A 24,587-nucleotide genomic window follows, 5' to 3' on the forward strand; every position below is an offset into this window, starting at 1 on the left:
GAGGCAGGACAGTAGCCTTACAGTGCCTTACAGTGTATTGCAAGGTCTGACATTGACCAAACTTGATATGCATGACCTTGGTGGGCTCTAGGTCAACTCCTGAAAAGGGGGTCAATGTCAGACTTTGCAATCAAAAGTTAGGGGGCTAATAACCCTTGCCATAATTTCAGTGCGCCCCTAACTTTTGATTGCAAGGTCTGACATTGACCCCCTTTTCAGGAGTTGACCTAGAGCCCACCAAGGTCATGCATATCAAGTTTGGTCAATATCAGACCTTGCAATACACTGTAAGGCACTGTAAGGCTACTGTCCTGCCTCACTTCCAGTGATGAAGCTAAGCTATGCTAACGGAGCATCTATTCCCAAAGCTAAAATGCACGCACAGAGACAAAAAAGGTATGCATCTTCTTGTCTAACTCCAGGGAAGATGTTAAATAAGCTAATTTCCCAAAATAGTGGAGTTATCCTTTAAAGGAACACGGCAACATTGTGGGAAATGCTCTTACCGTCTTCTCCAGAGTCAGACAAGATGATAAGATACCAATTCCCTCTCTGTGTGTTCAGTAGAAAGCCATCTAGCTGCCTAGCTTAGCACAAATTACCAGCCTAGCTGTTGGCCAAAAACACCTCTCCCAGAGTTTTAAGCTAGGCTAGTGGTCCGCATCAGCTTCCAATCATTTGTGCTAAGCTAGGCTACCTTGCAGCCGTAAAGCGAGTTCCCCATAATGTTGGCATGTTCCTTTAAAGTTGGCAGCAATTTTTCAGTTTCTGGGTCACCGAGGAATTGGGGACGGAGGGCAGAGGAAGGGACGCTTTTTTTTTTTAAATCTTTGGAATTAACCCATGGTCTACCGCACAGTGCAATGGAGCAGTTTCCACATCAGTTAAAAATCCTAGCAAATATACTAGAGCCAGGAAATGTTAAGACTTGAAAATATTTGCTACTAGTAGTAAGTAGTAACAGAAACTAGTAGCATCTGTGTTTAACGAGAGCTAGCGTTAGCCGCCATGCTTGTGCTAACTGGCTAGCTAACAAACGGCAAAAGCTGATGTGGCGGATGCTTTGCATTGTGGGGTAGATTAGGAGGACTGACATCTGGCGTGGGGGCAGACATCTTTAATACCCATTATGACAAAATGCTATCATTCAAATACAGTGCATCCTCCTTCTTCACCAAGAATCCTTTAGCTCCGTCAAAAAATACAACTTGAATAGTGAAATGCTCTTTGTATTCTATTGCTGTCATGTTATGCATGTAAACTCCAATATGTCCAATAAAAGCAGTTTTTTTTTTCTTCTTCTTTTCTTTTTTTTTACTTAAAAAATGCATAAAGAAAATATTCCTTTGTTTCAAAATACTATGCAGGGGAAGGATTAAAGGGTGAATTTATAATAATTGTATTTTCTTCAACAACAACCTTGTTGTTTTCAACCTGAGATTAAAAGCCAACATTTCTCCCTCAGAGCAGTTAATTTACAGTCGTTTTTGATTAGCTATGTAATTTAATGACATGATGTCAAACGAGGAAGATTCAGATCCTGTCTGGTGAGGAAAGGTCCCATTAAGTCAGTGAAAAAGCCTCGACTGAATCTTCTACCGATCCAATCACTTCCCCCGCTTGTCACACTGCGGTGGTTTTGGGATGGGATGACGAGCGTGTTCCACTAACAAAATTATAAATCAAGAACTGAGATGTGCCGAAGTAATGCGTGGCGAAGAGTTTCCCATCTGGCGTGGGGTCAGAAAAAGCAATCTCACTTTTGCTCAGACATGAACCATATATGAAGTTGTTCCTGTAACAAAACCAAAAGGAGTAGACGTTAGTGATGTTCCACTTCTGTTCCTAATCTATATGTATACCATGTACTGTGTATATGCCATGTTGTGCCGAAGACAGGTTTTTTTTTCCCTATAAGAAAATCTGAAGAAGGGGTGTCGTCTTATTTTTGAGGTCTAGACTTTTTAAATGTCATTATACATTCAAGACAACAGATCGCACCAAACGATATTAAGTATATTTTCTGAAAGTATACTAAAGTTGTGTTTAAACTGAAATCACTTAGGTTGTACTTAGTGTGTTAAAAGTTGTACTGAAGATGTGCTTAAACTAGGGTTGAACCGGTACATGGGTAGAAATCTGTACCATGGTAGAGATGTGACTCTACTGGATGTACTGGTAGAAGGCTACTTTTAGGCTCTTTGAATGTAAACATACTTTGTCACATTTACAAATGTAACACACAATGCAAACAAAGTAGAATTAGTTTGAAAGAATGGTGTTTCATCCATCATTTGGACGTAGTTTGGGTTTAAGAAGTCTGACCTTGAGCAGAAAACTATTATCTGCAAAGCAATGTCGAGCGAGAGATGTTGCCGGATGCACACAGACACAAGCGTCGCTAGCAGAGTCATTTTCCAGTGGCTTTCCATATGACAAAAATACAAGCAGTGCAAGGACATTACAAATTCCATAACAGAGTACCTCTGTAAGGACATGGTGCCTATACAAACAGCTGAGTGAACAAGGGTTAAGAATAATTTAGGAGCACATGTGTGAGCTAAACTAATGTTAGCTGCTAATGTCAACTAAGCTGGTCACAAAACAGTTAAACTAACGCTGGACCCGCTCATATCGGAGCACTCTGAGATAGTTAGCAGAGATAGTTAATATGATGAGCTCCAGCTCAAACCGTGAGGGAGGGGCTACTCAGCCGAGATCCTTCCTCCCTCCATCTCTCTCTCCCTCTCTGTACGTTCAATGGTTTAAAGTAGCCAAATGTTACACTATAAAAATTTACGGGATAGTTGATATTTCACTTGATCAGCTGAAATATTCTAAAATCATTAAAATGAACACGCCAACATTTTGGGAAATTAGCTTATCGTCTTCTCCAGAGAGACAAGAAGATAAGATACCAGTTTCCTCTCTGTGCGTTCAGTAGAAAGCTATCTGGCTGCACGTTAGCCTAGCTTAGCACAATGAATGGAAGCGGACAGTGCCGGTTAGCCTAGGCATCGTCCAACCAACACCTCTCTCCTGAAGGCTAACCGGCACTGTCCGCTCCCATTCATTGTGCTAAACTAGGCTAACATGCAGCCAGATAGCTTTCTACTGAACGCACAGAGAGGAAACTGGTATCTATCTTCTTGTCTCTCTCTCTGGAGAAGACGGTAAGCTAATTTCCCAAAATGTTGGCGTGTTCTTTTTAAGCCATATGCTATAAGCCCTTCTCCCTCTCACTGTGTGTGTGTGTGTGTGTGTGTGACTGACCTGAGACACTCGATCATGCGCGAGGCCACGCCCATGCGTCTCATCATGCTGAACACCCAGATGCGACTGATGCCACAGATGGCAGGTTCCGCAGTGGTGGAGCAGCACCAGGCTCGCTGACGCTCAAACATCACCTTCTCCCCCTCAGAACCCTCCGGGACGGGGTCCGCGATCACCCTGTAGCCCTACGGACACAACCATAAAAATTAGGGATGTCCGATATTATCGGCCGATATCGGCAGTAAAATGTGATATCGGAAAATATCGGTATCGGTTAAAAAAAAATAAAAAAAAATAACAATATTTGTTATATAAATATCCAGTGAAATTATTAGTTACCTGAAATTATTCTGTTTTTTGGGGGGGAAACCCTGCATATATCGGTATCGGTTGATATCGGTATCGGAAATTAAGAGTTGGACAATATCGGAATATCGGTATCGGTAAAAAAGCCAATATCGAGCATCCCTAATAAAAATCCATACAAAACTTGAGTTAATGTGGTTGAGTGATGCAGAAAGACTAAAATGGATTTTTGATCACAGGGTATTTGCAGAATATTTAGAGAAAGCTTGGGATAAACGTACGAAAAGAACATATCGCTGCTGTCGGGACAAAACCTCATAACTCCATTTTTTTAATTTTTTTTTTATATAAATCAACTACGTAGATCATCCTCCATATGTGTGTGTGGGTTTTACAAAGTTTAAACAATGGGAAAGCATTAAACCGATCATCTGTCTAAACCTCCTAACTCTATTCACCCTCAAATCTGTGTTAGTTTTTTTCATCTGCTGAAAAGTTGGGTTTTTGGAGTTATGAGGTTTTGTCCCGACAGCAGCGATATGTGATGTATTTATTTTTGGCCTCTGATGGTGTGCATGGTGTAGCTTACAAACCTTGGGAAGTGAACGTTATATTCAATTATTGTTTTGGTGTTTTTTAATCCCGTAAGCGATGGGTCGTCGGACATGACGCGAATATAAAATGTAATTCATTCATTCATTCATTCACAGAAACGATATGTAATACAGCATCTATGTGGGGCTACGACAGTAGGTGTGTATCTTCATAGAAGGAATATGGAAGAAGACGCATTTCAATGACCTCGTGTCACAGGGTCAATAATGTATCTTACTACAGAACATATTGTCTACAGCTGCATTACATACCATATTGGAAGTGAAATCACAAACTAATATACCCACAAACACATGAACTTATGCACACACAAAAAAACACATTTGTTGGCTAATGTAAGATCTCTCACCTCTTGAATGTGCTCAGCTATAAGGCATCCAGCCACCTTCTTGTCGTTGGAGATGAAGAGGAAGGTTTTGGTCTGAGAGGGACACTTGGTCTCCACCTGCTGGAAGCCCAGGTCGTTGTCCACCATCTCTCTGATCTCCTCCACCTGAGAGAACAAGTGCCGTGTCAGAGGTGGTCTATATAATGAGGTGGATCTCTTCCACCTGAGAGAACAAGTGCAGTGTCAGAGAATATAATGAGCAGATGGAGCACTGCAGGAGTTCTGAATGGAGAAATTGCTGAGATAAATAGGAATAAAGTGTTGAATATTGATATTATCCGTTTCGCACCTTGTGTTCAGTCATTGTTGATAATTATAGTGAGAAATCATTATTGATCATTGATTAATGATCAGTGTCTTCACAAAGATGAGTATCATTTATCATTGATAATATACACTAAATAATAATAATAAACGAAAGTCAAACTGAGCAAATGTTATTTCAGAAGAGTGTATCAAACTGTTAGCCCTTCGTATGACTCATAAGTCAGTACCCATGAAGTAGCTCTCAGTTTCAAAAAGGTTGGTGACCCCTGGGTTAGGGACGTCTTTACTCTTGGCTACATTTGAAAAGGAAACGTAACATTACTTAATACGGACTGTATTGATCTATTTATGACGTGAAATAAAGATCGGGCTTAAGGGATTAACCTTGCTTCTTTGTATTATAAATGTGGTGGGAGGGCATGACGCCACAGCCAAAAAGTCCAATACATTCAGACTTTGAAACGTGTCCTCCAATCAAACATCAAAATCGGGTCCGTTGCATTCGGAAATACGTCAAATCACAGAAGCCTGTGACGGTGTCAGGGAAAATATCGATACAGTATAGTATCGTGATACTTTGCGTGGCGGCGATACTGTATCGATAGAAGGACGCCAAGTATCGATATTTTATTATGCAAATTCTTATTTTCATTTCAATACCTGTAACAGTACAGTAGTCCACACACACACACACACACAGTTAAGTTGGAATATGACTGTAATACAAACAGTTCAGTTTGTCAGGTACATGCAACACAGATTACAGTGTTGACATCTGTCTGCTTGAGAAAATCCCATTTGCTGCAATAAAAATGATTGAAGTGAGATGAACAGATTGAAAACTTTATTTTATTAGATATAACATGTTGACAAGTTTTACTTTGCAGTTGAAAAAAGGTAATAAATCGCAATATATCGCAATATTAATACCGCAATACTCAGCATATCGCAATATATTTTTTATCGCAATACTATCGTATCGTGAATAAGCTGCGACAGCCCATATCAGGGCAGTTTTTCTGACTTTTTGCAACAGGCACGTTGGCGACCCCTAGTGGCTCGGGTGTGCATATTTTGTAATACAATATATAGACCGAATTGAAGGCGTATTTGTTGCCTGTCGATAGCGACAAAATCCGTTCAGCGGTTCTCGAGTTACATGCCGGTATTTAAGGCTTGCGCAAAATACCACTCCCGACTCAGGCTGCAGTAGTTCCGTCAATCTAGATCCGATCTCGAAAATGATTGTGGATCATTGTAGCCAATGAGTGTGGCTTCCAATGATACCCCATGTGGGGATTTGTGAATCAGGGATCTAGATGAACAACTAAATTCTTTAACAGGAAGCCAAATAAATTGAAGTCTATGAGAAAACTGAGTTTTTCTTTGTACACAGTTTACCAAAATCACTCCTAATCACTCATTTCTGAATGGATCTTTATGAAATTTGGATATGTACTACATAAGGCTTCAGGCTATGGCTCCGTCTGGATTTGTAAGCCATATCACCTTCTGGGGAAATACTACCTCTGGACTACTAACTACTACAGAACAACTTGAGTAACAAGTTTTTTTTACAACTCAAGTTCAGACCTATGTAACTCTATTACGTTAGCACTAAAAGTGAATTTTGTTCTGGAATCAGAAACTTCAGAATGTCATCTTTCAAAAGAGACCAGGCCCATGCATGTGGTATAAGTATAAAGTATGTTGTTTTGGTTTGCAAAAAAAGTATGCAGTCCTCTCAAAACGAAAACTAAAATGGCCAATTTGGGGGGCGCTTGCTAACAGCCAGTTTATCGTGATAATATCGTGAGGCCTCTGGTGATTCCCACCGCTTTCCGTGGATCATTAATGTGCCGAGTGTAAAGCCTGACGTAGGGCCTGCGTCCACCTGCCTCATATTTCCAGCTGAAAAGCGCTGGCAGTGCGCCGGTAGTGCTGGGGTGGAGCGCTTGCGATGAGGAAGAAAAACGCAGCGCGAGCCTTTTGTAGCTATGGCAACGAGCTGTCAGTCACCAACCTACCTGATGACAAGAGAGAAAGAACTCTAGCGACAACTACATGACAGCCATCTTGTAATAATAACTTTTATCGTATTTTACTGCCACGGTTTTGCACATATAGCATATTTTAAGTAAGGGATAATGTATAGCCTATACTCGGTCATTGTCGCAAAATAATTGACCGACACAGAGTTTAGAATACCGAGGCGGCTCGCCGAGGTGTTCTAAACGTCAGTGAAGGTCAATTATTTTGCGACAATGACCGAGTATAGGCTATACATTATCTCGCTTATTACATGGCTAACTTACTAACAATATACCTAATTCATTTTACACCATCGACAAGACGAGATCAAATGCAGACGCAGTTCTGTTCTGTCGCTCCGCGCTGTCATCGCCGGCAGCTTCGCCGGCAGCCGGCAGGTGTGTCTGATTAGCTGCACTGATGCAGTGTGTCAGTGGGCTTGATTGCTACAGCTGCGAACAGCGGCCATTATTGCTCGGCAGAGGTCCGTTATAGAGTAATAACGGACCTCTGCAGAGCGCTATTGACCAATCACAATCAAGCATTTCGGCGAATGTTAAAACGCCATGTAATAATACACTTTATTGTATATTAATTATATATATAGTTATTGCCTGACACCACAGTTCGCCCTTTGCTTTTTATTAGCTTTTATTAGTGTATTCGTGTAGTTATTAGTGTATTTGTGCTTTGTCGCGAATCTCAATGGCCCGTCTCTTGTGGGTAGACAGCCAAGACAGGCAGGCAACTCCAGTGTCAGGTTACAAACAGAGTGGTAAATATGATTGGCTGTGATTGGTTGTCTGCAAATGCGCTCGGCGCATCGCTCTGAAAAGTTCAGAAAGTTTAAACTTTAAACGCTGGATGCGGCCGCAGAAAAAAGCTGAAAGGCGCTGAAAAAAGAAGCCGACTGCAGCGCATTTCCTATAGGCGGCCGCATACGCTCCCTCCCCATTGGGATACATTGAAAAAAAGACGCTTGCGGCCATGAAAATGAGATGGGTGGACCCGGGCCCGTAGGCAGCCTCCTCCAGGCAGAGCCGGACGTACCTTCTTCAGCGCGTACTTGGGATCGTCTGGGAGCACCAGGATGATCTTGCCATCGGGGTACTCATCCAGGATCCTCTCCTTCTTCCATCCCTGATTAAAGACATGTTTTTTTTATTATTATTATTATTAACCCTTTAACCAACATTGCAATATATAGTTTTGCTCACAATTAGCCTAAAGAAAGCTATTCCAAATTACCAGAGAGATTCCAAGGTTTCAGAATACATCAACTATGCCATGCTAGCTAACAACACGCAAATGTAGAAGATAATGGACTTAAGGAACACAGCAACATTATGGGGAAGTGCACTTAATTTGCAAGCTAGCTTAGCAAATTAATGGAAGCGGATACGAATCAGCTAGTCCAGCATAAAACTCCGGGGGAGGTGTTTTTGGCCAACAGCTAATAGAGGTGTAATGGTACACGTACCTTCGGTTCAGTATGCGCTGTGTACTGAACAAATACAACAGTACTTTAACCACTAACTTGATGAACTTTTTTTTTTGCATGCAGAATTTCCAAGTTCACCCCCTTTCCAAAATATTACTTGTGCAAAGGGCCGGATGTTGTTCGTTCAGCCCACACACACACCACTGAGAAATGACTAGGGCTGTCCCCGACTAAGGATTTGGATGGTCGACTATGATTAGCAAAAATGTGCCGTTAGTCGACTATTGGTCGACAAAAAAAAAGTATATTTTTTTTTAAATTACGTTTTTTTATTTATTTTATCATTCCATTTGGGCTGTGGGGGTGCTTAATGTCAGAAGGAGTCGACTGAAGGCTTCATGTTCTCTGCAAAAGCATGCAATTGGTCCACTGAGGGATACATCTTGATATGTGTCTAGTCTAGTGTGTTCATTAGATGGGTGAAATCCTCTTTCAGTGCCTCTGTGCCTGTTTTCGTAGGCAGTTAGCCTCTGGTATGCGTGCCATTAGCGTTAGCCACGCTTCTAGGCCTCTTTTCTTTTGGAAAGAATGATATAAAAAAAAATAAAAAATTATAAATATATATATAAATTTTTTTTTTATATTCGACTAAGGCCAGTCGACTACGGCTCCTTTCGACCGATTAGTCGACTAATAGGGGTCAGCCCTAGAAATTACCTGTAATTTAGCATAGCCTCATAGTACGATGAAGGCAAACGACAAGCCAGAGCTAGAAGACCTAACTTTTAAAAAAAAAACATACCGAACCGTGGTTTTTGTGTACCAACAGCTAGGCTAGCTGGTCTGTATCCGCTTCCATTAATTAAGCACATTTCCCATAATGTTGGAATGTTCCTTTAAGACATCCTGATTGTTGATGATGTCACACGATGACAGCCCAGGTTTGAAGATATTGCTCATTATGGTAAATGGCTGCTTTTTTATATAGTGGTTTTTATCCAAAGCGCTTTACAATTTGTTCCTCACATTCTACCCATTCACTCACACATTCACACACCGACGGCGGAGGCAACCATGCAAGGTGCCAACCTGCTCATCGGGAGCAATTAGGGGGTTAAGTGTCTTGCTCAAGGACACATCCGACACGCTGCCCGGGAGGAGCGGGAATCGAACCGGGAACCTCCGGATTGCCAGACGACTGCTCTACCTCCCCGAGCCATTACAGACATGGAGCATTAGAGTGAGCAGAAACAGAACATGTGAATGACTTTAGGATACAGATGCATGTGGTTTTCTCACCTTTGAATCTGCTTACGGGTAAAGTAAGTTAAAGCATTAACAATATGAATAACCTTTACTTTCATTAATAATAATAACCAGAAGGACAAAGAGAGAGAGGCGTACACTCGTGGAACCAGTGGCCAGAGCCTGCAAGCGCTGCTGTCCCCCACCTCAATATTCATTTCTATATCGACAATGGTGGAAATTAATTAAAAAGTAATAATCGTCATCGAGTGATTTTAAAAGATTTTTCAGAATTCAAATCCTTGGCCTCCCGTCAACCTACGTGCAAAGGTTTTATCCAACTTGGATGAGATCTGTGAGAACTAAGGCTGGCACAGACAGACAAAAAAATAAAAAAATAAAAGAACGGGAGTGGTTCTTGTATAGCAATAGATGGATATAGCAAGATTGCATAAGGATATATAGTATAACTGTATATTGTATAGTATAGTATTGTATAGTAGTGTACATAAGACCCAGTGCCTCATCTGTAGCTTAACACTGTATTGCACTATCGCAGGACCTTAGCATGTCTTTTACCATGCATTTTAAACTTTATGTACATTATACCTGTTATGTCTTATTCTTATTACTTGTATTATTGCACAATCGCTGCGGGCATGACCACCCGCATTTCACTGTATGCCCTGTATGCCGTGACAAATAAAACTCTTGACTTGACTTGACACACGCACGATCGCAATGCCCTCTTCACAGCACTCTCCGTGCGCACGGGTCTAATAACGGCGTTCTAGGTTTTGTCATGAACCATATTCCATTATTGGCAGCACGGCACCGTGAGTTTAGCAGGACAGTTTGTGAGGCTCACCACGTATCTGACGGCGCTGATGAACTGGTTGTGGAAGAGCATGTGCTGGGATTCGTCCTCGGGGTTGCCGGCAGAATAGAGCATCCCACACACGCTGCAGGCCACGGCGCCAAAGTGCTTCTGACCCGCGTCCTGGAAGCAAATGGGAAATAAATGGTAAATGGCTGCATTTATATAGCGCTTTTATGCAAAGCGCTTTCAAATTTGTTCCTCACATTCTACCCATTCACTCACGCATTCACACACCGATGGGCAGAGGCAACCATGCAAGGTGCCAACCTGCTCATCGGGAGCAATTAGGGGTTAAGTGTCTTGCTCAAGGACACTTCGACATGCTGCCCGGGAACCGAACCGGGAACCTCCAGATTACCAGACGACTGCTCTACCTCCTGGGCCACTGTTGCCCACACACGCACATCAGTCTTCACGTAGTAGCAGTAATCTTTTTTGTCATGCAAGTCGTTCTTGCCTTGATATAAAAACCAAGGTGCCCTTTTTATTTCATCTTTTACTGTTAGTTATTGTATGCCAATTCACCACTGCCATTGGCTTCCAGTGTATCTGAAAAACTGAAGAAAGTCACCACATTTGACTAAGATGCCATGCTAACTCCGTATGTTTTCTCAGGTTGTCATAATTAGACCAAGGAGCTGGTGGTAGACTACCGGAGAGGCAAGAAGAGGTTCCCACCGCCCATCATCATCCAAGTGTGTCCGACTCTAGACCGGCACGGACTGCAGACTGTAGACTGATCGGGTCACAGACCCTCATCTGGACCGTGTGCACCGTTTACATTTACTTTTAGTATATATATATATATATATAAAATAAAAAACGGAATAATTTCAGGTAATTAACATTACATATCTCTTGTCGTGGAATTAACACAACATTATGCATACTTTTGACAATAAATAAAATCTGAATTTGTTCTTACTTGCTTGCCTGGGTAAATAAAGGTTAAATAATTGTGAAAAAAAAAAAAAATGGTTTTTTTACAACCGATACCGGACATTTCCGATATCACATTTTAATGCCAATATCGGCCGATAATATCGGACATCGCTAATATATATATATTTCGGATAAAACAATGTATTGCCTATATTGCACATTGTGCTAACCATTGCACTTTACTGTACAGTTTTATTTATATGTGTCTTATATTGCAACTGACTGTTGATTGTCACATCCTGGTTGGATGGACACAATCTCGTTGCACTGTCTTGTACTGTGTAATGACAATAAAGTGAATCTAATCTAATCAAATTTATTGTAACGTATATTATGACCAATGGGGCATACAGACCCTCATCTGCACATTTGTTTAGACTGTCTATTTTTCTCATGTTTTTATATATTGAGGGCCCTCGAAAACGAAATTATGCATCTCAAGGGGTTTATCCTCGAATACATTTAGAAATTAAATTAAATTATTGTTTTTTTTTCATATTTAATTTTATTGCATTTTTACCCCTATATCGGAACGATAATAGGTTCAAAGGGTGGGGGAAACTGTACAACTGTACAAGCAAAACTGTACATTGGAATATCGACGAAACCATACTTGGTTCTAAGAAGAGGGTCTTGTGTATTCTTGGGTTAGGTAATTTACTGTTGGGGGTTGGGTTAGGACATTTACAGGGGCCAGTTTCGAATTGCAGTCTCCCGTAGGTGTTCTTTTGAGAGTAGTTTTGAAAGTGGGTAGTGATTCACATTCCTTTACAGCTTTGGGTAGGGCGTTCCACATTGATGTGGCATAATTGCGAAACGTGTTTAGTCCCTTGTTTGAGCCGAATCTGGGTTTAACATGATTTGTGGAGCTCCCTCTGGTGTTGTGTTCGTGGTATTCACTGACCTTTGGGAAGTATTTTGACATGTACATGGGTATCTTAGTCGTGTAGTGTATCTTGTAGACCAGGCCCATTGCAAGTTTCTGTACTTACTCTGTCTTCTACTCTAAGCCATCCTAGGTAGTCAAAGTGGGCAGGGGTGAGGTGGGTTCTAGGAGTAAGGTCAAGTAGTAGTCTGACCAGTTTGTTTTGTGATGTTTGTAATCTTGTTTTTAGCGCCTTTGAGGTACTTTGGTACTATGAGGTGCAAGCATAGTCGTAGTACCCTTGAATGAGTGCTCCTGCCAGAGTCTTCAGGGTATTCTTGTTTACCAGAGAGGAGATCCGGTACAAGAATCTAGTTCGTTGGTTGACTTTTTTGATTACATTGGATGCCATTTTGTCACAGGAAAGATTTGCCTCTAGGATGGAACCTAGGTATGTTATTTCATCTTTCCCTGTGACAATATTGTCACCCACTGTAACTGAGAAGCCGTTGGTCTTGCTGAGTTTGTTATTTGATCCGAAGAGAATGGACTGTTTTACCCAGGTGTGGTAATGTTATCATTACATCCTAGATTGATACACGGCTGGCTAGGCAGTTGGTAGTCATAGTCTTGTCTTATAAAATAAAACAATCAGCAATGTCTCGGTTGATGAATGGCCAGCAGTAGTCTAACAGTACTGCTGCTCCTTAATTATTTTTTATTGATCGACATTTGTATTAACAGATTGCAGAATGGGTACAATACAGTATGGCTCAATACAAACAATTGAAAAATACTTTAGTCATTGATCCAAGGTAGAGAGAGAGAACTCGCACACGAATTAGGCCCTACCTAATTCTAATACCTAATAAACTACCTAATATACGAAATGCAGAGATGCCTTGTCATTTCAGTACCGATTTTTTATACCCCAAAATGTATAGATATGATTTTTTATACCCCAAAATGTAGACTAGTTAGTTGAACCAAGGTCTGCTATTATGGATCATGTTCCATAGACTGTATACAGGGCAGGCAGACGTTAAATAAATGATAGGTCCAAGTGGGAAGACAATATGTTGGTTATTGTTATCCTACCTTAAATGGATATGGTGATCGTTATTCTTTTTTTTCTCAATATACTCCTGAACTGGTTCTCAAGCAGCTCTTGCCCAAATGTATCTAGTTGTGAGACTAACCCTGATTCTGAATATTATGACATTTATAGAAATTAGATTACGTTTTGCCAACAAGTTGATAATGATTTTTTTTTTTTGTGAAGCGCGTATTATGACTTGTTTAGGACTCGAAACTCAAAGGTTAGGACTTGGGACTCGACTTGAGACTTGTCAGTCTTGACTTGGGACTTGCCTGTCTTGACTCGGGACTTGAGTACCAAGACTTGAGACTGACTTGAGACTTGCAAAACAATGACTTGGTCCCACCTCTGCTACTGACGTAGTGTGGAGCGAGGTCTGGCCACATGAGACTAGTACACTACTGACGTAGTGTGGAGCGAGGTCCGGCCACATGAGACTAGTACACTACTGACGTAGTGTGGAGCGAGGTCCGGCCACATGAGACTAGTACACTACTGACGTAGTGTGGAGCGAGGTCCGGCCACATGAGACTAGTACACTACTGACGTAGTGTGGAGCGAGGTCCGGCCACATGAGACTAGTACACTACTGACGTAGTGTGGAGAGAGGTCCGGCCACATGAGACTAGTACACTACTGACGTAGTGTGGAGCGAGGTCTGGCCACATGAGACTAGTACACTACTGACGTAGTGTGGAGAGAGGTCCGGCCACATGAGACTAGTACACTACTGACGTAGTGTGGAGCGAGGTCCGGCCACATGAGACTAGTACACTACTGACGTAGTGTGGAGCGAGGTCCGGCCACATGAGACTAGTACACTACTGACGTAGTGTGGAGCGAGGTCCGGCCACATGAGACTAGTACACTACTGACGTAGTGTGGAGAGAGGTCCGGCCACATGAGACTAGTACACTACTGACGTAGTGTGGAGCGAGGTCTGGCCACATGAGACTAGTACACTACTGACGTAGTGTGGAGCGAGGTCCGGCCACATGAGACTAGTACACTACTGACGTAGTGTGGAGAGGGGTCTGGCCACATGAGACTAGTACACTACTGACGTAGTGTGGAGCGAGGTCCGGCCACATGAGACTAGTACACTACTGACGTAGTGTGGAGCGAGGTCTGGCCACATGAGACTAGTACACTACTGACGTAGTGTGGAGAGAGGTCCGGCCACATGAGACTAGTACACTACTGACGTAGTGTGGAGAGGGGTCTGGCCACATGAGACTAGTACACTACTGACGTAGTGTGGAGCGAGGTCTGGCCACATGAGACTAGTACACTACTGACGTAGTGTGGAGCGAGGTCTGGCCACATGAGACTAGTACACTACTGACGTAGTGTGGAGCGAGGTCCGGCCACATGAGACTAGTACACTACTGACGTAGTGTGGAGCGAGGTCCGGCCACATGAGACTAGTACACTACTGACGTAGTGTGGAGAGAGGTCCGGCCACATGAGACTAGTACACTACTGACGTAGTGTGGAGAGGGGTCTGGCCACATGAGACTAGTACACTACTGACTAGAAGGGTGTGCAGCTTTTGAATGTATGGATGGAGAGAATGCAATGTTGGAGCTTCATTCTACGGCGCACAACAACCCAACCAAACGACTCACAATGATGGTTTGGTTTCCATCTCTGTCGCCCTCCTTCAGCTTCTTGATCTCCTCCGCGAGAGGACCCTGCGTCTTCAGGACTCCACTACGACACACAAAAACACAAACACGGGTTACCTCTCATTTTCACTTCCAGAATGGAGAACAGGTTTCAAGTTTCTTTAATAGTTGTCATAGTAAAATACAGAATATTTGTCCATTAAATGCTTTTTTCTGTATGAGCTCCTGAGAGTGTGCTAGATAAAATAGATAAAAAGTATAAAATAGACAAAGTCAAGAGTACGTAAACAAAAAAGTGTTCAGTCAATCAAGTACAGAGTAAAAAGAGAGTAACAGTGAGGTACAATGCAGCAATGTGGGATCAGGTACAACTTAGGGTAAGGTGCAATGAGGTATGAGTTGTAGTGCAAATCTTTGTTAACACTTTGACTGCCGGGACACGTCTTTAGACGTCTTTGCTGGCCATGCTAAAGTTGCCGGGGGACGCTGTACAGCGTCCTTATATCAATATTTCAAAAATCTGCGAGCGGATTCATATTCCCCCTCCGCTGGCCTGAGATCCACTAGCAGGACCCACTGAGCTCTCTGGCGGTTCAGGAGCGCCATCTGGTGGCCGATCGGCGCAATCGCCACACAGGATCTTGAATAGAGGTTGTCATGACGACCGTAGTACTTCCGGGCGCTCGCTATGGTTCATGGGACTCTGGCTCGTCACGCTACACGGTGATCGATTGGCAATAACTCGATAAACAACATGATTTGGACGTATATACCATTATACAAGCTGGAGATGGACCGGGTAAAAATATATCCCATAATGATAAAATGTCTACTCGACGATGATCGCCCAACGGCGCGCGGAGACTGGGGTGAGTTTTAGCGTGTAACGTTACCGTCTTAGATACTAACTGCTATTATCAACATTTGACCCACATTAGATGATTGGTATAACGCTGCCCACGGAATTATAAACGCCCCCTAGCCCATCCGGTCAACATCAGATGACGTGTAGTAACTTCTAGAAGTACGTCTAGTTGGAATTTTTTACATCGCGCTGATTGCCATCAAACTGTATTTCATCATCAATATAATGCATTTGGGGCTATATATCACGTTCTGGAGAAAGCTGCAGAAAGAGATGAAAACATACTTATACATTAGACCATACTTTACTATGAATATGTGAATGAAAAAGTTTAACGTTGCTACACAATGAACAATACATATAGGACTTTGAATGGGCCCTAATAATGGCAATGTAGCAATAGAATTTAAAAAGTTATAGCCCTGCAAAGAAGGGGACTTTCTCCATAGACAAATAGCGCTGGCAATCTATGGTATATCATTAATTTAACCCAAGGCAACCAAAGTGTTAATAAATATAAAGTGTGTTAAAGTGTTTAAAGTGAGTAGAGTGGGTGTTACGGTGAGTGTTTGTTTAAAGTGAGTGTGTGCGTGTGGATGTGTGTGCTGTGAGTGTAGATGATGGGTTGTTACATAGTGTCATTGTCGTTGAGCCTCCTGATGGCCTGGGGCTGCTCTAGGTGGATGTCTAGGTGGCATTCCTTTCATACTAGCGCTCGTTTCCCTATGCTTTTTCTTTTGTTGTTGTTCTAAGCTCTATTCTATTTAAATCTTTCAAACATTTTCTTATGTACCCCAGTAGCTATTGCATGTACATATTTGTGTTTTATTACATGTACGTACATACCAACTATTTCGCCTGTTTTATTCTCCACCCATTGATCATCCATAGCAACACTACCATCACCGACATCCAAGAAGGGAGATCCCCCCCCCCTTGAAAGGCCCTTCTAAGGTTTCTCTCCTCCACATCGCCTGTGGTGCTTTTTTCCTATTGCTAGGTTTTTAGTGAGCTTTTCCTTACCTTCGCTGGGGTATGTCTGGGAGTGTTGCATTTATTAATTTCATGGTGGGTTTTTGTTCCCGATTTATTGTGATGTTTCTTCTTGACTTGTTTAAAGAAGACTTGTCCTGATTTAGACGAAACTTCTTACTGTCTGGAGAGCTTTCCCGTCGTCTTCTCGTCCGTCTCGGCTGTGTCCATCTGGCCCTCACAAGGCGAAGGTTTAACCTCGGCGACTGAGAGAGGAAGAAATTAACAACAAAGCTGGAGATCACCGAGAGTTGGAAACTAAAACCTGGAGAGGAACGATGCATAACATTAATCATGGACGGTGTGTGTATAAAATATAGAAAACCACATTTTTACAGAAAATAATGCAGAGAGAAATTACTACTAAAATGACTATTACCTAAATATAAAGATAAATTATACAACAGGTAGTTTACGACCACGCATTGTGATTGGTCGAGAGTGTTGTAAACAGTGAGTATATTCATGAAAAACTGTGCTGGCTTTAGAATGTTGTAGAAGGTTTCAACTGCCATTCATCAAACGGAAGCTGTGTCAACATGACCTACTCTGTGGACAACGTTACGTTTGTTTTAACGTACCCGTTAACCATAAACAAGTGGATAGATAAAGAGGACGGGCCTACTACATCTACCGGTGTTCAGAAAAACAGCATTATTAGACGTGCCAATCCAACGAAAGACGACCTGGACGCGTGTTGCTTTTTCACAATCCAGTAGTGCAAGAATGTGACAATTTGACCATGTGACCGCGGCAACGCGGGAGAGCGGCAGTGCGGAAATAGGCTGTCTCTAAGACAAACTCTAACCTTAACCAGCTCCTTAACAGCGCCTAAACTTAACCGTTCTAACCTTAACCAACTCCGAAACAATGCCTAACCTTAACCTTAACCATGCCTAACCTTAACCATAGAAAGAATATTGCCATTCTCTAAGACAAACTCTAACCTTAACCAGCTCCTTAACAGCGCCTAAACTTAACCGTTCTAACCTTAACCAACTCCGAAACAATGCCTAACCTTAACCTTAACCATGCCTAACCTTAACCATAGAAAGAATATTGCCATTCTCTAAGACAAACTCTAACCTTAACCAGCTCCTTAACAGCGCCTAAACTTAACCGTTCTAACCTTAACCAACTCCGAAACAATGCCTAACCTTAACCTTAACCTTAACCATGCCTAACCTTAACCGGCGAAAGAATACACGTTAAAAAAAAAGCACGTTAAAAAAAAATTTGATGGGATTCGAACTCGTCAACAACGGACCGCAGGACCGCTGCTCTGCCAGGTGAGCTGAAGCGCCGAATGAAAATCATGGCGGATTACTGCGGCGGTTACGTAATTCCGCTCGCGCTCTGCCGCTCCGCTCGCTCTGCTCTGCGGTTGCCGCGCCTGCCGCGGGGCATGGCGCAGCCAATCAGGGAAAACGTGGAAGCAAAAGCAGCACTACTGGATTGGCATTAAGCAATAGGCGACCTGGACACGCTGGAGAAAAGCCCCAATGAAATCAACACCACCAAGTCGACGGCCTGGGCATTGAACTGGCCCAACTCCCGGGAACTGTCCACGGTGCTGATGACTTCCTCTTTGCCAAGCTTGTTGATAGCCTACTCCATTTGAAATTCCATAGCAACGAGACATCTTTAGGAAAAGAACGTCTACGCCATGTTCACTGAAATCGATATACAACAACACCCTAGAATTGTCTGTATATTCATCCTATATTTTTCCCGACGCAACCTGCTGTATAAAAGCAATAATACACTCTGAAGCCTGTGGTATCATGTCATGAATATTGCCACGGCTGTGATGCGACTCGAGCTTCGCTCTCTCGTGGCCGCGGGCGCATCACAGCCGTGGCAATATTCATGACATGATACCACGGCCTCTCGTGTATTATTGCTTAATTAGTCATTAGTGAAGATGAAGCCATTTAGAATAGAATATAGAACAGAGCATGCGATGCAAACTAGTTTGGTTCAAGGTCACAAATATATTTCAGTTAAATGTCTCACCCTTTTATTTATTTATTTATTATAAAGAATATATTTACTCTAATATTGCGGTTATCGCGGCCCTAAAGATCCAGTTTGGGCCGGGCTCTAATATAAAATATATAGGGTACCTGCAGGCTTTTCCTCACACTTTAACGCTTCGTTAGAGTCCTTCAGAGGGGATGCTGCTGCTGGAGGGGATGAGACGGGATCCTGGGGAAAGGAAGATTGAATAGTGAATATAAGATAAAAACATATATATTTTTTTTAATCTTTTTCCCCCTCCTTTTTCCTCAGATTTTCTCCCATCCCAATGTTAGTCGTTATGCCAATTCCCAATCCCCTTCCTGGTCGCTGTGCACTTACCCCCCACAGTCGGTCTGGGAGAGTGGAGGCTATCACGTGCTTCCTCCGACACACGTCCAGCCAATCAACCGCTTTTCACCTGGCAGCACGGACTCTCACTGAGAGGGCGTAGCGTGTGGAAGGATCACACTATCCCACTTAGATTCTATCCGCGCTTAGCAGGCGCCCCGACCAAACTGTAGGAGTCGCTGTTTACAACGACCCGGACCCACCCCGCCAGCTTCTCCCACCCTCTAATACTGCCAATTGTATTAGTGTGAACGGCCAGCCAAGCTGGTGACAACCCCGGAGCTGTGAGCTGGATTCGAACAGGCAAATCCTAGCGTCTCCGAGGTTGGTGACGAACGCAATCTCCGCTACGCCACCTGACCGCGATAAAAACATATTTTAATAGAATGAATAGGTCTCAATTAATCTAATCGATTAGTCCCATGATTGTTAGTTTAGGACTATGAATTTAGTAAGACATAAATGTATCACTATTGTTTACGAGGCAAATGACGGTGTGTACATTACTGATGAGCGGAATAAAAAGTTACCTCGCATTTGCTGTTACTTGATGAAGGAGGGTGCTGTGCTTCCAAAGTCTCTGAAGGCACCTCTGCCTTCGGAACAACCGGTTTTGTTGCAGACGTCGACGGCACCGTTGTTGGTCCTGCAGGCTTCTGCTGAACTGTTGTTGGTCCTGCAGGCTCCTGCTTAACTGTTGGTCCTGCAGGCTTCTGCTGAACTGTTGGTCCTGCAGACGTCGACGGCACCACTGTTGGTCTTGCAGGCTCCTGCTTAACTGCTGTTGGTCCTACAAGCTCCTGCTTAACTGCTGTTGGTCCTACAAGCTCCTGCTTAACTGCTGTTGGTCCTACAAGCTTCTGCTGAACTGTTGGTCCTGCAGGCTTCTGCTGAACTGCTGTTGGTCCTACAAGCTTCTGCTGAACTGTTGGTCCTGCAGCCTTCTGCTGAACTGCCGTTGGTCCTGCAGGCTTCGGCTGAACTGTTGTTGGTCCTGCAGGCTTCTGCTGAACTGTTGGTCCTGCAGCCTTCTGCTGAACTGCCGTTGGTCCTGCAGGCTTCGGCTGAACTGTTGTTGGTCCTGCAGGCTTCGGCTGAACTGTTGGCCCTGCAGCCTTCTGCTGAACTGCCGTTAGTCCTGCAGGCTTCTGCTGAACTGTTGTTGGTCCTGCAGGCTTCTGCTGAACTGTTGGTCCTGCAGGCTTCTGCTGAACTGTTGGTCCTGCAGGCTTCTGCTGAACTGTTGGTCCTGCAGGCTTCTGCTGAACTGTTGGTCCTGCAGGCTTCGGCTGAACTGTTGGCCCTGCAGCCTTCTGCTGAACTGTTGGTCCTGCAGGCTTTTGCTGAACTGTTGGCCCTGCAGCCTTCTGCTGAACTGTTGGTCCTGCAGGCTTCGGCTGAACTGTTGACCCTACAGGCTTCGGCTGAACTGTTGACCCTACAGGCTTCTGCTGAACTGTTGACCCTACAGGCTTCTGCTGAACTGTTGACCCTACAGGCTTGTGCTGAACTGCCGTTGGTCCTGCAGGCTTCTGCTGAACTGCTGTTGGTCCTGCAGGCTTCTGCTGAACTGTTGGCCCTGCAGGCTTCTGCTGATCTGCAGTTGTACCGGTGCGTTTTAATTGAGGCACGGTGGGACCAATGGGCTGCGTCTGACCCATAGGTGAACCCACCTTCAGCTGGTGGAAAGGCTTTAATTGGTCTTTGGCCGAAACGACAGACTTCGACTGCGCTACAGCAGTGACAGTCGACTTCGACTGTGGGGTGGCTCCGATGGCAGGCTTCGACTGTGGTGTAGTTGAAACGACAGGCTTAGACTGACCCGTTGGTGAAACCGAGGGCTTTGGCTGACCCGACGGGGATCCAGCTGGCGTTTTCTGAGCGATTTGTGATGGAACCATGGGTTTCGATTGAACTGTGGGTCTTGACTGAAGGTTGGGTCTCGTATTCTGCGTGGGCCTGGGGTGAGGCATGGGCTTCGTCTGAACCGCTGGTGCTGGATCGTCGTCTAATTCAAAGTCAGCAAAAGTGTACTTGGGCCTGGGTCTGTACGGCTTATACTCCATCGCAGGCTTAGTTTTCCGATTGCCCAATCCGTTGGGCATGGGAGGGGGCAATGCAGGGAGGCTCCTCTTGGTAGCTGATCTTGTTACTTTACGGGTAGGGCCCTGTGTGGGGGTCTCTTTAGCTGTTTCGAGCTTGACCGGTTCAGCCTTGGTGGGTTCAGCCTTGGTGGGTTCAGCCTTGGTGGGTTCAGCCTTGGTGGGTTCAGCCTTAGCAGGCTCAGCCTTGGGGGTCACAGCTTTGGGGGTTGTAGGTTTGGGGGTTGTTGTAGGTTTGCTGGCTGAGGCTGCATCTGGGACGGGTGTTTTGGGTACTGGTGGGCTCGTTACAAGTGGAGGTGGCGTGGGTGGCGGTGGTGGTTTAACTGGAGTGGACACAAACAGGGAAGATCTCACGTCTACGTCCGATAGAAACATCTGGTTGGCTTGGTCCGACTTCAGCTTCTTCATGACGGTCCATGACATCTTCTCCCTCTGAAGCTCCACCTGCCTCAGTCTCTGGTACCGGGTCAACTTCTTCTTCTCGTGGACTTTCAGAGGCACCATCACCTGGCTGATGAAGAACCGTCTCTTCGGAGGCTCCGGGGCCGCCTTGGGTTCGGTCGAATCGGCCGCCGAGGCCCCCGCCCCGGACACCGACGGAGAGCGCCCTCCGGGTCCAGCGGGAGTTGGTACGTCGCCGGCGACCTGCGTGGCGACAGGCGGGCACTGCTTCTTCATGGCTTCGGCCTTAGCTGCCGCCGCTAGTTTCTCCTCCTCGATCCTCTTCAACAGCATGCTGTCGGTGGCGATGTCGTCGGCTATTTCCTCACACAGGGCTAGGAGGTTGAGCTGCTGCCTGCCTACGGACTTCTTGGCAGCCGCGGCCTTTTGCTCAGCTTGAGCTGCGAGACGAGCTTTGGTTCTGGCCTGTGGATTCATTTGCTGTTTTTTGGGGGGTCCTGAGGCTCCCTGTGCCCATGTAGTATCTTCAGCCTTTATACTCTTGTTTTGCTTGGAGTTAGCCGGACCTTTCTTCTGAGCAGCGGCATGTTTTTTCTCAATGCCCTTATGTTCAGACACTTTAATAGAGACTACTTCAGGTGTCTTCTCAGCTTTAATAGAGACCGTTTCAGGCGTCTTCTCAGCTATAATAGAGACCGTTTCAGGTTTCTCACCAGCTTTAACAGAGACCGCTTGAGGTGTCTGCACGAAAATCAATTCAATTTCACTATCCTCTTCTTCGTCCTCTCCCACCACCACCTCCACAATACAGTGGCCAATCTCTATGTCCTCCACAATACAGTGGTCAATCTCCATGTCCTCCACAGCATGTTGTGTTTCCTGTTCAAGGTGGTCCACAGTGAGATCAATGGTCTCTTTCACCCCAACAACACAGTCTTCCTTCTGAGCTTCAAATGATTCGTGGGAAGAAGAGTTTGTCGTCGTCGTCTCAATCTTATTTTTCACATCAGATAACGGTTGCTTGCAGTGACTCAAATCTTGAATAGCTTCTTCTAGAGGTGGGGGTGTTATGTCTCCTTGAGGCTTAGTGTCCAAGGTCTCAGTTAATTCCTCACTCAAATTGGCTACTGTAGCCTCTTTTATTTCATCTGTCTCTGTGCGATCAATGGTCTCTGTCACCCCAACAACAGTGTCTTCCTTCCGAGCTTCAAATGATTTGTGGGAAGAAGAGTTTGTCGTCTCAATCTCATTTTTCACATCAGATAACGGTTGCTCGCGGTGACTAAAATCTTGAATAGCTTCTTCTAGAGGTGGGGATGTTATGTCTCCTTGAGGCTTAGTGTCCGAGGTCTCAGTTAATTCCTCACTCAAATCGGCTACTGTAGCCTCTTTTATTTCATCATCGGTCTCTGTGCGATCAATGGTCTCTGTCACCCCAACAACAGTGTCTTGCTTCTGAGCTTCAAATGATTCGTGGGAAGAAGAGTTTGTCGTCTCAATCTCATTTTTCACATCAGATAACGGTTGCTCGCGGTGACTAAAATCTTGAATAGCTTCTTCTAGAGGTGGGGATGTTATGTCTCCTTGAGGCTTAGTGTCCAAGGTCTCAGTTAATTCCTCACTCGAATTGGCTACTGTAGCCTCTTTTATTTCATCGGTCTCTGTGCGATCAATGGTCTCCGTCACCCCAACAACAGTGTCTTCCTTCCGAGCTTCAAATGATTCGTGGGAAGAAGAGTTTGTTGTCTCAATCTCATTTTTCACATCAGATAACGGTCGCTCGCAGTGACTAAAATCTTGAATAGCTTCTTCTAGAGGTGGTGATGTTATGTCTCCTTGAGGCTTAGTGTCCAAGGTCTCGGTTAATTCCTCACTCAAATCGGCTACTGTAGCCTCTTTTATTTCATCATCGGTCTCTGTGCGATCAATGGTCTCTGTCACCCCAACAACAGTGTCTTGCTTCTGAGCTTCAAATGATTCGTGGGAAGAAGAGTTTGTCATCTCAATCTCATTTTTCACATCAGATAACGGTTGCTTGCAGTGACTAAAATCTTGAATAGCTTCTTCTAGAGGTGGGGATGTTATGTCTCCTTGAGGCTTAGTGTCCAAGGTCTCAGTTAATTCCTCACTCAAATTGGCTACTGTAGCCTCTTTTATTTCATCGGTCTCTGTGCGATCAATGGTCTCCGTCACCCCAACAACAGTGTCTTCCTTCTGAGCTTCAAATGATTCGTGGGAAGAAGAGTTTGTCATCTCAATCTCATTTTTCACATCAGATAACGGTTGCTTGCAGTGACTAAAATCTTCAATAGCTTCTTCTAGAGGTGGTGATGTTATGTCTCCTTGAAGCTTAGTGTCCAAGGTCTCAGTTAATTCCTCACTCAAATTGGCTACTGTAGCCTCTTTTATTTCATCGGTCTCTGTGCGATCAATGGTCTCCGTCACCCCAACAACAGTGTCTTCCTTCTGAGCTTCAAATGATTCGTGGGAAGAAGAGTTTGTCATCTCAATCTCATTTTTCACATCAGATAACGGTTGCTTGCAGTGACTAAAATCTTGAATAGCTTCTTCTAGAGGTGGTGATGTTATGTCTCCTTGAAGCTTAGTGTCCAAGGTCTCAGTTAATTCCTCACTCAAATTGGTTACTGTAGCCTCTTTTATTTCATCATCGGTCTCTGTGCGATCAATGGTCTCTGTCACCCCAACAACAGTGTCTTCCTTCTGAGCTTCAAATGATTTGTGGGAAGAAGAGTTTGTCATCTCAATTTCATTTTTCACATCAGATAACGGTTGCTCGCAGTGACTAAAATCTTGAATAGCTTCTTCTAGAGGT

At 44.0% G+C, this 24,587-nt stretch overlaps 1 protein-coding gene across 1 annotated transcript; it reads right to left on the bottom strand.

Moving 5' to 3' along the window:
- Window positions 1–462: 462 nt before the first annotated feature.
- LOC311238223 (uncharacterized protein) lies at window positions 463–24,017 on the bottom strand. The gene is made up of 9 exons (XM_084326246.1): window positions 19,778–24,017; window positions 19,004–19,085; window positions 16,999–17,083; window positions 14,981–15,065; window positions 10,435–10,566; window positions 7,931–8,020; window positions 4,544–4,687; window positions 3,274–3,458; window positions 463–1,795 (listed from the first exon to the last, which is right to left on the bottom strand). The coding sequence occupies exons 1-9, from the start codon at window positions 24,005–24,007 to the stop codon at window positions 1,624–1,626; spliced, it is 5,205 nt and encodes a 1,734-aa protein (XP_084182372.1). The 5' UTR covers window positions 24,008–24,017; the 3' UTR covers window positions 463–1,623.
- Between the last annotated feature and the right edge of the window lie 570 nt (window positions 24,018–24,587).

Source organism: Notolepis coatsorum, assembly GCF_963971535.1.
Source record: "Notolepis coatsorum genome assembly, chromosome: 12".
Classification (NCBI taxonomy): domain Eukaryota; kingdom Metazoa; phylum Chordata; class Actinopteri; order Aulopiformes; family Paralepididae; genus Notolepis; species Notolepis coatsorum.